Consider the following 14,400-nt stretch of genomic DNA (forward strand, 5'->3'; position numbering starts at 1 on the left):
CATTTACAGGAAAGGCTTTGCTATTTTAAGTCACATGACTACTGACTAATGCAACAATTTAAAAACCCTAATAGGTTGACATCTGCAAAAGAATTCTCCTCAGGTACCATTTGAGCCTTACAAAAGTAGATTTTACCCTAGGCCAGTGTTCCAATCATAGGAATCTTCCAAAAGTGCCAGGGATGTTCTCATAGGTAGGCAATTATTTCCTTAAAATTCAGTTAAATCATGCACCCAGTTGTTAAGTGTACAAGGATTTCTCAGCCTTCACAACCACAGTAAAATCTTTGTGAAATGGTCAAATTTGTTGGAAGGATTTGGTGTGGCAAATCCAATGTACATTATTTTGATTTCTCAAAAAATAATATCTGGACTCTGACAGCCAGATCAAATTGGGAGTGGCTGCGGTAGAGAAGCAGTCTCTAATCCTGACACCTTCATTCTATAATTTGTTTCAATGAAGAATTCTTTAAACAGTCAACTGATGTGTGACAACATTTGAAAGGCTATATAATGGAAGGCATACCAAAAGTCTGTCAGCTTCCCTAAAGTACACCGACATCAGACACATCATTTCCATCCTGTAATCTGTATCAGGAATAAACTTAGAATGAAAACCTCTGGCAAACAACTAAGTCCCTCATCTGCTCTGTGGGATTATGATTAGACCAATAAATCAAACCGGTTAGCAACCTAAGCTTTTAAGAATTTGACAGTCACCTACACCACCAACCTCATTTTGTAAATGAGGATAGTAAGGCCCAGAAAAGCGAAGTGACTAGCCCAAAGCCACATCGCTAGTGTAATCTCAAAACTAGAAACAGTTACTACTAAACTGTACTATGTATAAATGAATTACTAAAAAGTATCTTCTATTTTATTCTATTTTAATATGTCAAAATATAAAATAAATGATAAAATTTGAGGTTCGAAATTTTCAAATTTTTCCTTCCCTGATGTTATAAAATATATATTATCATAAGTATTTACTTAAATGTTTTTGTTCATACTTAATTCACACCATGTACAATGGATTTCAAGATATATGTGTGTCTATGTATACATGTATCTATTAACTCATTCAACATCCCATACTATGACCTTCTTGGCATATATTATGAGAACAATAAATATCTGTTGAATAAGTGAATTTTTAATCATATAGATTTATTGCCAAATTATACTCCAATTCCAAACAATTAAAAAGCAGATTCTCTTAAATGTGTTTTAAACCAATAAATGGTTGCATATTTACCCCCGACTGGAAAAAAGGGAGAATTGTTAAAGAGCTGAATGTAACAAATAATAATTTTTAATGTCATAAATTAGAATTGTCAAAATCTCTAGGTATGTCTTACCTGCCAACTCTACATGCCAATTCTAAAGGCATGTTAACTAACTTATTAACTAAAAATAGTCTGCTCAACAAATAAACTATAGTATTTGACTCTTGTAAAAAATCACAATTATTGTCCAGTCCTCTTGGAATTCCAACCTGATTTGGAAGAGTGGCTGTGTATTTATTTGACAAGTCCAAAACTTTCCTGGAAAATAAATTTACTCCTGAACAGTCTTTTATCATTTCAGTACTGCATAAATCCCAACCTGGCAACATCAGTGAGAAATAAACGTCATTCGACGCAAGTCCCAAAGAAACGGGACCCTGAAGCTTTAAAATATTGAGGTGCTTAATACAAAGATAATCTAAATCTTTATCCACTCCCCATGGCAAAAGGCAAGACAGAAACAATTTAGCTGTGTCTATTGTGAGACTGGCATCTACTTTTCTTGATGGCTTAGGCTGCATTTTTTTAGAGATCTTCATTTTCTTCTGCCTTTTAATGACATCATTTTCTTCTGAAAATTTGATGGTGTTATCTCCTTGGGCCAGGCTTTCAGTAACAGGCTTGGCTTGTGCCTCTGCTGAGAGAGGACCACTGGCAGTTTTACTTTTTCTCAGTGTCAGTGTCTTCTTCTCCACCGTGCTCTTGGCTCTTCTCAGGACCTCACCACCACAGAATGAACTGGAAGAGTCAACATCACTGAGTGGAGTTGGTAGCAAAAGTTCAACAAGGTTTTCCAGATCAAATAGAAGAATATGAAAGCCTACGTTACTCCATTTTATCTTCACAGGCAAGACACTGAAAGGTCTTGGGAAAAATGTGGCATCAGCAACCTAAGGGGACAAAAATATTTGTGTCAAAGTTCTTGCTTATTAAGTCATTTCATTAAGTATTCCATGATTTTTAAAAATTATTAAATTGCAGTACAGCAAAAGGCAAATAATTTCAATTTTTTTGTCTTAGCTCTAAAAACTCCTCTCTAAATATATTCTAACATCCTTTGAAAACTTCTATTTTCCTACGTTTTATTTTTCCTCTAAATAAAATGAATTATGTCACTGGTATAAGATGGCACTAGATTAATATCCTTTAATATACACTCTCACATTATATGAAAAAAATACTTGTACACCCATGATTATAGCAGTACAATTTGCAATTGCAAAAATGTGGAACCAACCCAAATGTCCACCAATCAACAAGTGGATGAAGAAACTGGTATATATATATATCATATACCACATATGGTATGTATTCTATCATACCATATGATATATATGATAAGATACTACTCTGCCATAAAAAGGAATGAATTAATGGCATTCACAGTGACCTAGGTGAGATTGGTGACTATTATTCTGAGTAACTCAGGAATGGAAAACCAAATATCGTATGTTCTCACTCATAAGTGGGAGCTAAACGATAAGAATCCAAAGGCATAAGAATGATACAATGGACTTTGGGGACTCGGGGGAAATGGTGGGGAGGGGATGAGGGATAAAATACTACAAATTGTGTGCAGTGTGTACTGCTTGCATGATGGGTGCACCAAAATCTCACAAATCACTACTAAAGCACTTAATTATGTGACCAAACACCACCTGTTCCCCAATAACCTATGGAAATAATTTTTTTTTTTAAAAAAAAACTAACATCAAAGTGAAGACAGAACCTATAGAATGGGATAAATTTTCTTACAATCTATTGATCTGACAAAGGTCTAATATCCAGAATCCATAAGGAACTTAAACAAATTTACAAGAAGAAAACAAACAACTCCATTAAAAAGTGGGAAAAAGGTCTAGATCCAAGATGGCCGCTTAGGAGGAACTCGGGAATGCAGCTCCGAGAGAAAGCACAGAGGGTGAGTGGACGCCGTATTTCCAGACTGATTTTTACTGCCCACAGAACAGAAGATTCACACGCAGAGAAGCCACACGGGTCGCCAGCGCCGCTGGCGCCGCTGGCTTGAACGGCGCAGCCGCTGGGCCGGCACCCTGAGGCAACAGCTCACTGTATAAAGTGAGAGAGTCTGAGTCCCCTATAAGCCAGCAAGGGGAGCTGAAACGGGGAGCCAGGCCAGCGCCACGAATCTCAGAGCCGCGGCTTTAGCCAACGCAGCGGCTCCGGAGGCAGATCGGATGAGACGGTGTCCCCTCTTACCCAGCAAGAAGACCTGAAACACAACTGAAACTGGGACGGTCCAGCTCTGTGGAGGAGGGGCGTTCTCCATAGGCACCCTGCTGTTCTGTACCAAGGCAATCCGCCACTACAGAGACTCCGTCACTACAGGGGCGGGCCAACATAGCGGAAGCAGTTCTAACTACACCCAGAAGTTCACACGGAAGCTGGGTGGAGCCCACAGCAGCTTAGCGAAGCCTCTGCAACCTGAGTGTGACTAGGCTGCCACCTTGTGGGCAGGGAAAACAGCAACCGCACAGGGGAACATCAGAAAACAGTAACTCCCTGGGACAGAACACCTCGGGGGAAGAGCAGGGGGTTTATGAGTTCTGCCACAGCAGACTTAAAATTACCAAAATCAGAAAGACAACAACTACAAAGTCAGCAGGTGGAAAAATCCACAAAGATGGGAAGAAACCAGCGCAAAAAGGATGAAAACACCCAAAACCAGAACACTTCTCCTCCTACAAGGGATCACAACTCCCCACCAGCAAGGGAACAAGACTGGACGGAGAATGAGTGTGATGAAATGACAGAATCAGCTTTCAGAAAGTGGATAATAAGAAACTTCCGTGAGCTAAAAGAACATGTTCTAACCCAATGCAAAGAAACTAAGAACCTTGAAAAAAGACTTGACGAAATGCTAACAAGAATGGACAACTTAGAGAGGAATATGAGCGAATTGATGGAGCTGAAAAACACAACACGAGAACTTCGTGAAGCATGCACAAGTTTCAACAGCCGAATTGACCAAGCAGAAGAAAGGATATCAGAGGTCGAAGATCAACTCAATGAAATAAAACGAGAAGGCAAGATTAGAGAAAACAGGGTAAAAAGGAATGAACAAAGTCAACAAGAAATATGGGACTATGTGAAAAGACCTAATCTACGTTTGATAGGTGTACCTGAATGTGACGAAGAGAATGCATCCAAGCTGGAAAATACTCTTCAGGATATTATCCAGGAAAACTTCCCCAACCTAACAAGGCAGGCCGAGATTCAAGTCCAGGAAATACAGAGAACACCACAAAGATACTCCTCTAGAAGAGCAACCCCAAGACACATAATCATCAGATTCACCAGGGTTGAAATGAAGGAGAAAATACTAAGGGCAGCCAGAGAGAAAGGTCGGGTTACCCACAAAGGGAAGCCCATCAGACTCACTGCAGATCTCTCAGCAGAAACCCTACAGGCCAGAAGAGAGTGGGGGCCGATATTCAACATCCTTAAGGAAAAGAACTTTCAACCCAGAATTTCGTATCCAGCCAAACTAAGCTTCATAAGTGAAGGAAAAATAAAATCCTTTGTGAACAAGCAAGAACTCAGAGAGTTCATCACCACCAGACCAGCTCTACAAGAGCTCCTGAAGGAGGCACTACACATAGAAAAGAACAACCAGTACCAGCCACTCCAAAAACACACGAAAAGGTAAAGAGCATCAACACAATGAAAAATCTGCATCAACCAAAGGGCAAAACAGCCACCTAGCACCAAAATGACAGGATTGAATTCACACATAACAATATTAACCCTAAATGTAAACGGACTAAATGCCCCAATCAAAAGACACAGACTGGCGAATTGGATAAAAAGCCAAAACCCATCAGTGTGCTGTATCCAGGAAACCCATCTCGCATGCAAGGATACACAAAGGCTCAAAATAAAGGGATGGAGGAAGATTTACCAAGCAAATGGAGAGCAAAAAAAAGCAGGAGTTGCAATTCTCATCTCTGATAAAATAGACTTTAAAGCAACAAAGATCAAAAGAGACAAAGAAGGACATTACATAATGGTAAAAGGATCAATGCAGCAAGAAGAGCTAACGATCCTAAATATATATGCACCTAATACAGGAGCACCCAGATACATAAGGCAAGTTCTTAAAGACTTACAAAGAGACTTAGACTCCCACACAATAATAGTGGGAGACTTCAACACACCACTGTCAATATTAGACAGATCAACGAGACAGAAAATTAACAAGGATATCCAGGACTTGAACTCAGACCTGGAACAAGCAAACCTAATAGACATTTACAGAACTCTCCACCCCAAATCCACAGAATATACATTCTTCTCAGCACCACATCACACCTACTCTAAAATTGACCACATAATTGGAAGTAAATCACTCCTCAGCAAATGCAAAAGAACGGAAACCATAACAAACAGTCTCTCAGACCACAGTGCAATCAAGTTAGAACTCAGAATTCAGAAACCAACCCAGAACCGCACAGCCTCATGGAAAATGAACAACTTTCTCCTGAATGTTGACTGGATAAACAATGAAATGAAGGCAGAAATAAAGACGTTCTTCGAAACCAACGAGAATGAAGACACCACATACCAGAATCTCTGGGACACATTTAAAGCAGTCTCTAGAGGAAAATATATAGCAATAAGTGCCCACATGAGAAGAAAGGAGAGATCTAAAATTGACACCCTATCGTCAAAATTGAAAGAGCTAGAGGAGCAAGATCAAAAAAACTCAAAACCTAGCAGAAGACAAGAAATAACTAAGATCAAAGCAGAATTGAAGGAGATAGAGACACGAAAAACCCTTCAAAAAATCAATAAATCCAGGAGCTGGTTTTTTGAGAAGATCAACAAAATAGACAGACCACTAGCCAGACTAATAAAAAAGAAAAGAGAGAATAACCAAATAGATGCAATAAAAAATGACAAAGGCGATATCACCACAGATTCCACAGAAATTCAAACCATCATCAGAGATTATTACAAACAACTCTATGCACATAAATTAGAAAACCTGGAGGAAATGGATAAATTCCTGGACAGCTGCCTCCTGCCAAGCCTAAACCAGGAAGAAGTCGAAACCCTGAATAGACCAATAACAAGGTCTGAAGTCGAGGCAGCAATTAAGAGCCTACCACCCAAAAAAAGCCCAGGCCCAGATGGGTTCACAGCCGAATTCTACCAGACATACAAAGAGGAACTGATACCATTCCTACTGAAACTATTCCAAATAATCCAAAAAGAGGGAATCCTTCCCAAATCATTTTATGAGACCAACATCATCCTAATACCAAAACCTGGCAGAGACTCAACAAGAAAAGAAAACTACAGGCCAATATCCATGATGAACATAGATGCAAAAATCTTCAATAAAATAATGGCAAGCCGATTACAACAGCACATCAAAAAGCTTATCCACCATGATCAAGTAGGATTCATCCCGGGGATGCAAGGCTGGTTCAATATACGCAAGTCTATAAATGTAATTCACCACATAAACAGAACCAAAGACAAAAACCACATGATTATCTCAATTGATGCAGAGAAGGCCTTCGACAAAATTCAACAGCCCTTTATGCTAAAAACCCTCAATAAACTAGGTATCGATGGAACGTATCTCAAAATAATAAAAGCTATTTACGACAAACCGACAGCCAATATCATACTGAACGGGCAAAAACTGGAAGCATTCCCTTTGAAATCTGGCACTAGACAAGGATGCCCTCTCTCACCACTCCTATTCAATATAGTACTGGAAGTTCTAGCCAGAGCAATCAGGCAAGAAAAAGAAATAAAGGGTATTCAATTAGGAAAGGAGGAAGTCAAATTGTCTCTATTTGCAGACGACATGATTGTATATCTAGAAGACCCTATCACCTCAGCCCAAAAGCTCCTGAAACTGATAAGCAACTTCAGCAAAGTCTCAGGATACAAAATCAATGTGCAAAAATCACAAGCGTTCCTATACACCAATAACAGACTTAAAGAGAGCCAAATCAAGAACGAACTGCCATTCACAATCGCTACAAAGAGAATAAAATACCTAGGAATACAACTAACAAGGAATGTAAAGGACCTCTTCAAGGAGAACTACAAATCACTGCTCAACGAAATAAGAGAGGACACAAACAGATGGAGAAACATTCCATGTTCATGGTTAGGAAGAATTAATATCGTGAAAATGGCCATACTGCCCAAAGTAATATACAGATTCAATGCTATCCCCATCAAGCTACCAATGACCTTCTTCACAGAACTGGAAAAAACCACCTTAAACTTCATATGGAACCAAAAGAGAGCCCGCATAGCCAAGTCAATTCTAAGCAAAAAGAACAAAGCAGGAGGCATCACACTACCAGACATCAAACTCTACTACAAGGCTACAGTAATCAAAACAGCATGGTACTGGTACCAAAACAGAGATATAGACCAATGGAACAGAACAGAGGCATCGGAGGCAACACAACATATCTACAACCACCTGATCTTTGACAAACCTGATAAAAACAAGCAATGGGGAAAGGATTCCCTGTTCAATAAGTGGTGTTGGGAAAACTGGCTAGCCATATGCAGAAAGCAGAAAATGGACCCCTTCCTGACACCTTACACTAAAATTGACTCCAGATGGATTAAAGACTTAAACATAAGACCTAACACCATAAAAACACTAGAAGGAAACCTAGGCAAAACCATTCAGGACATAGGCGTAGGCAAGGACTTCATGACCAAAACACCAAAAGCATTGGCAACAAAAGCCAAAATAGACAAATGGGACCTAATCAAACTCCACAGCTTCTGCACAGCAAAAGAAACAGTCAATAGAGTGAATCGGCAACCAACAGAATGGGAAAAAATTTTTGCAGCCTACCCATCTGACAAAGGGCTGATATCCAGAATTTACAACGAGCTAAAAAAGATTTACAAGAAAAAAACAAACAAGCCCATTCAAAAGTGGGCGAAGGACATGAACAGATACTTTACAAAAGAAGACATACATGAGGCCAACAAGCATATGAAAAAATGCTCATCATCACTGGCCATTAGAGAAATGCAAATCAAAACTACATTGAGATACCATCTCACACCAGTTAGAATGGCAATCATTAAAAAATCTGGAGACAACAGATGCTGGAGAGGATGTGGAGAAATAGGAACACTTTTACACTGTTGGTGGGAGTGTAAATTAGTTCAACCATTGTGGAAAACAGTGTGGCGATTCCTCAAGGACCTAGAAATAGAAATTCCATTTGACCCAGCAATCCCATTACTGGGCATATATCCAAAGGATTATAAATCGTTCTACTATAAGGACACATGCACACGAATGTTCATTGCAGCACAGTTTACAATAGCAAAGACCTGGAACCAACCCAAATGCCCATCGATGATAGACTGGACAGGAAAAATGTGGCACATATACACCATGGAATATTATGCAGCCATTAAAAACGAGGAGTTCGCGTCCTTTGTAGGGACATGGATGAACCTGGAAAACATCATTCTCAGCAAACTGACACAAGAACACAAAATCAAACACCACATGTTCTCACTCATAGGCGGGTGTTGAACAAGGAGAACACATGGACACAGGGAGGGGAGCACTATACATGGGGGTCTGTTGTGGGGGAGTGGGGGGGACAGCGGGGGGGTGGGGAATTGGGGAGGGATAGCATGGGGAGAAATGCCAGATATGGGTGAAGGGGAGGAAGGCAGCAAATCACACTGCCACGTATGCACCTAAGCAACAACCTTGCATGTTTTTCACATGTACCCCAAAACCTAAAATGCAATAAAAAAAAAAAAAAAAAAAAAAAAAAAAAAAAAAAAAAAAGTGGGAAAAAGGACATGAACAGACACTTCTCAACAGAAGACGTTCATGTGGCCAACAAATATATGAAAAAAAGCTCACAATCACTGATGATTAGAGAAATGCCAGTCCAAACTGCAATAAGATACCATCTCATGCAAATCAGAATGGTGATTCTTAAAAAGTCAAGAAACAACAGATAATAGCAGGGCTGTGGAACAATAGGAACAGCTTTTACCCTGTTGGTGGACATGTAAATTCGTTCAACCACTGTGGAAGACAGTGTGGCGTTTCCATGAAGACCTAGAACCAGAAATGCCATTTGACCCAGCAATCCCATTATTGTGTATATACCCATAGGAATATAAATCATTCTATTATAAAGACATATGCATGTGTTGTGTTTATTGCAGCACTAGTCACAATAGCAAAGATACGGAATCAACCCAAATGCCCATCAATGATAGACTGGATAAGGAGAATGTGGTACATAAACACCATGGAATATTATGCATCCATAGAAAAGAATGAGATGTGTCCTTTGCAGAGACAGTGGATGGAGCTGAAAGCCATTATCCTCAGCAAACTAATGAGAACAAAAACCCAAATACCCCATGTCCTCATTTATAAGGAGGAGCTGAACAGTGAGAACTCTTGGACACAGGGAGGTGAAAACACACATTGGAGGTTGTCTGTGGAGGGAGCAGGGGAAGGGAGAGCATTAGGATAAATAGCTAATGCATGTTGGCCTTAATACCTAGGTGATGGGTGTTGACAGGTATAGCAAACCACCATGGTACATGTTTGCCTATGTGACAAACCTGTACATCCTGCACACATATCCCAGAACTAAAATAACAATAAAGAAAGAAATATATCATACTTTATTTATCCAATCCACTGTTGATGGGCACCTAGGTTGATTCCATGTCTTTGCTATTGTGAATAGTGCTGCAGTGAACATACAAGAACATATCTTTTTGGTAGAACTTGATTTTCTTTTGAATATATATCCAGTAATGGGATTGCTGGGTCAAATGGTAGTTCTTTAAATTCTTTGAGAAATCTCCACACTGCTCTCCACAGTAGGTGAACTAATTTACATTCCTACCAAGTATAAGCATACACTGTATATATTCCCACTTATAAGTATACACAGTATAAGTATCCCATTTACTCTGTGGCCTCACCAGCATCTATTGTTTTTGATGTTTAATCATAGCCATTCTGACTGATGTGAGATGGTAACTCATTGTAGAGTTGCATTTCTATGATGACTAGTGATGCTGAGCATTTTTTCATATGTTTCTTGGCCACTTGTATGTCTTCTTTTGAGAAGTGTATGCTCATGTCTTTTCCCATTTTTAATGGAGTTATTTATTTTTCACTTGTTCAATTGTTTACATTCCCTGTAGATTCTGGCTAGTAGACCTCTGTTGGATGCATATGAAAAGACCTCTGAAGTGATGGCTAGAAGAAGGGTAGGAAGATAGGAATACAGCATCAACTGAGAAAATTATAGAATGGCTGACAGGTAGAATATGGGAATGTAGAGAATGAGCTACACAGAAGACATGAGAGCTAGATTACATAAATCTGTATAAATTCTACTGAGTACTAAATGTATTCTAAGAATAGTTATGACTCTTGAAGGGGTATTTAAGCAAAGAAGTCACCTACTCACAAACTATAGCTATGGTTTCTTCTGGATTACTGCTTAATTAAGCAGGCTAAAGGCAGAGTTCTACCCTCCTATGCACTCTCACTTCCCTAAAGCTATAATCGCTGTCTCACCATGTGGATCTCCTCAACTTCTGGGCCAATCAAAATCATAGCAATTATTTGAGCAATATTTCTTGTTCTCCTCTTCTTATTTTGTGATCCACACAGCCACAACAGACCTACTGCACTGCCATAAGCAAAAATCCAAAATTTCTGTTCCTAAATACAATTCAAAATTTCTGTTCCTAAATACCTTATCTAAGAAGCAACAGAATATATTACATTATTTTAAAATCATAAATGTTATTCCAAATTTATTTAACATACAACAGAGTTGGTTTCCATTTTAAAACAAGTCCATTAGATTATAAATATAAATCATTATGTTTTAATGTATTAAAATTATTAAATATAATTCCAGCCAGTAATCACTGTTTGAAACTTTAGGAAATAAATGTTAAAAGTCTTATTACCAAAGGGCCTTGAAAACATAATGACAATTATTTTGGATGTAAGTAACACTGGAAAATAACAATAAATGCTAATAGTAGTACTTTCTGAGTTTTTACATTTTATAGATTGGGCAGACACAATATTCAGTAATGTTTACCAAAGGCTGTAGTAAATCTTAACTTTATTTTTATGCTACCTATATGCAATACATTTCACAGACAAAAATTCTATTAAAAGTAGCATGCTAAATGCAAAAATACAAATATAATTATGTTAATTTTAGAATGATAAAATGTATCTAAAACATTATTCTAACAAAAGTGTTTTGGAAACATTCATCAATCTGATTGCAATTTTTAGAAGTCTAGAACAAGTAATTAAATGCAACAGGTATTTTATCTTATCTATGCCACTGCAAAAATGTGAAGACTGAATATAAATTTCAAGTGATTGGTTTACATGTTGTTTATAAAATGCTATCTGCTTGCCTGACAGATAATTCTGTAACATGTGATTTCCAGGTATTGGATCATAGAGAAGGTTCTGGTATTTTCCTCAAAAACCATCACTTTAACTACTACTTTTTGAAATCCCAGGTTGAGCAAAGAGAGGAGATATTGTTTACAATTGGTACAGCAAGAGGTTGGCACTAAAGGACAATCCATTCCAACCTCTGAACTTTGGAGAGTCTGGGAGTAAAATAATGCTGATACATCTACATGTGAATGCTATAAACTATAAACGGCAGGTGGGAGTAGGCAAAGGCACAGAGGGTTGGATTCTTTGTCTGAAGTAGAAAGGCTGGGAAAAGCTACTTAGTCTGAAAGTAGAATCCCAGATGGCTGGCAGGCTGAAATTATTCCTCTACTACCCACAAGAGCCCAGAATAATTAAAACCAAAGTCAACAACACAAAATTCAAACTGTAAGCAATCCAAAGTACGTATAAAAAGGAAAAACAAAAAGGACCAATTGTTCAGACAAAAAAAAACAAAACAAAACAGGTGTGAAAGTACAAGTGTAACACTTTTATCTGAAGAACAAAAAAGTCTATTGCTTTATTTTCCTTTTCCTTCAGCCTACTATGTTTCTCTTGCGCTTTCTTCTTCCTTTTTTCCCCTGATTCAGAAAGACAAAATGGTTAAAAAAAGACTGGTTTTACTCCTGGTTTTTGAAGGTAGAATCCTTCTAGCAACATGTTCTTTCTAGAAGCATGTTCTGATAACTTCTTTCTCAAAACATTTTGGATCCCCCACTGAGTTTGTTATGAAATATTTGACCCCTGCCTAAGTTACCACCACCATAAAATAGATTGGATAAGACTGATGCTTAAGACTACCCTCATCTTCTCACTTTTATGACTTCGTACAGTAACACTTAAATATAAATATTTAAATACAAAGTGAAGAAATATAGGCAGCAGCTGCTAAAACATTTTAGATAGTTCCTTATGTTCCAGAGTGGAGAATTTAGAAATTGTCTAATCTGACTCTTTCTCCTTCCACTAAGGGGAAATGAGAGAGAAGGGAAATGACTTATTCAAAGTTACCAATCTGGCAAATAGCCCAACCAGGATTCCCAAGTCTATTTTTCCAATCTATTCTACTGATGACATTATCCACTTAAATTCTTCAAAGAATGAAATCATATTTTCTATTTATTATTTTTTAAATATACAAGCATCTTTATTAGCTTAACATTCATTTTACAATACACCACAGTCACTGAGCTGTATAAGGAAGGAAAAGTCGTCATCATGTGAGAACATTCACTAATGAACTAATCACATATAAAATTAGTACCTAAACACTCCTTGCCTTATAACATAAAGACCCAGCCCCATCTTTAAGACTTGAACCAGTTATCTGATGATGCAATTCAATTGTAGATAGCAAATACTGTTAAAGATGCAGGATTATGCCAGCAGTGACAGCAAAACTCTGACTCATAACCAATGGTGTTGACAAACAAGGATGTAGCAGAGGAAACCAGGTAACTTGAGGAAACTAACTCAGATGCTTCAAATGAAAATGTTTTAATGTTAAGTATATAAGTAGGACTGTGGAAAGCTTGATTATCCTTCAAATTCTTTTCTAGAATAAAACTCCTTATTCTTAGTGAAATTCAAACATGAAATAAAAGATGATGTATCATGCACCATGCAGTTTAATTAGAAAAAAAATACACAAAAAAAACTCACTCATTACATAGTCATTTAAAGAATTAGTGCCTAATTGCAATCATAATCGAAATTTTTCTCAATATAAATAAGATAGGTTATTTTTCATTTTTAATTTCATTAAGTTAAAAATAAAATGCTTTTTAAAAATCCCCTTAGCAGTCCTCCGTTCAGCTAACTCATCAGATTAATTCTGTGCTCTCCAGTCCCTCTGACCACCAGTATACTGCTTTCTACTTTCTGCATTCTATTCATAGCAACTGAAATATTTACTTTCCAGTAATTTCAATTCTCTTTGTTCTCAACTTTCTTTTCTCAGTTGTACTTAACAAATTAATTATATATTTTAATAAATTATGCAAATATTAAAGAGTTCTGTGTATATAATTCAGTTCCTAAGAAAACAAAGTGTAGTAATCTAAAAGACCTGATGGTGATAAATGAGTCCCTTTAAAAATTGCTGTCTGATTAGGTAGAGATGATGTATTATAACAGATTGAAAAATAATCATAAAAGTATCAAAGGAATCTGCATTCTAGTTACTCCACAAGTTTCTAAATTACCTCTACGTTTTAAGTAAATAAAAGCTGTAAGTCATAGATGAAGCATTAGGAAGGTAGTTTATGCAGAGAAAAAAATTAGGAAATTTAAAGTATGAATCTATACTCAAGGGAAATTACCTCTATCAAAAGATTTATGACAATGGGAAATTTTCAAGTGAGAGATGGCACAGATGCTACAAAAACAATTGACATCCATGTATTGAAAACTATATGACTGAGATATTATTTAATGATTAGCCTAAATCATAAATTTAACAGAAAAGATAATGTAATTTCTTGAGGCAGAAAATTTTCTGAGGAACAAGTCTACAATATAGATGAATTTATAACAACTTACAAGAAGTTACCTTTAAAACAAATGCCATAAAAAGGTAGAGAATATGGTACTTAGATACAA

General features: G+C 37.4%; 1 protein-coding gene across 4 annotated transcripts in view; it reads right to left on the bottom strand.

The window, feature by feature from the left end:
• Nucleotides 1-14,400, bottom strand: part of WDR72 (WD repeat domain 72) — a 187,462-nt gene that overhangs the window by 81,499 nt on the left and 91,563 nt on the right. For all 4 annotated transcript variants that reach the window (XM_064365697.1, XM_064365698.1, XM_064365694.1 and 1 more), the window contains exon 15: nt 1,359-2,176. In XM_064365697.1, the coding sequence (XP_064221767.1) occupies nt 1,359-2,176 (818 nt within the window). The remainder of the gene's footprint in view (nt 1-1,358; nt 2,177-14,400) is intronic.

This window comes from Aotus nancymaae, unplaced genomic scaffold (assembly GCF_030222135.1).
Source record: "Aotus nancymaae isolate 86718 unplaced genomic scaffold, 86718_ANA_hifiasm-v0.15.2.pri h1tg000062l, whole genome shotgun sequence".
Classification (NCBI taxonomy): domain Eukaryota; kingdom Metazoa; phylum Chordata; class Mammalia; order Primates; family Aotidae; genus Aotus; species Aotus nancymaae.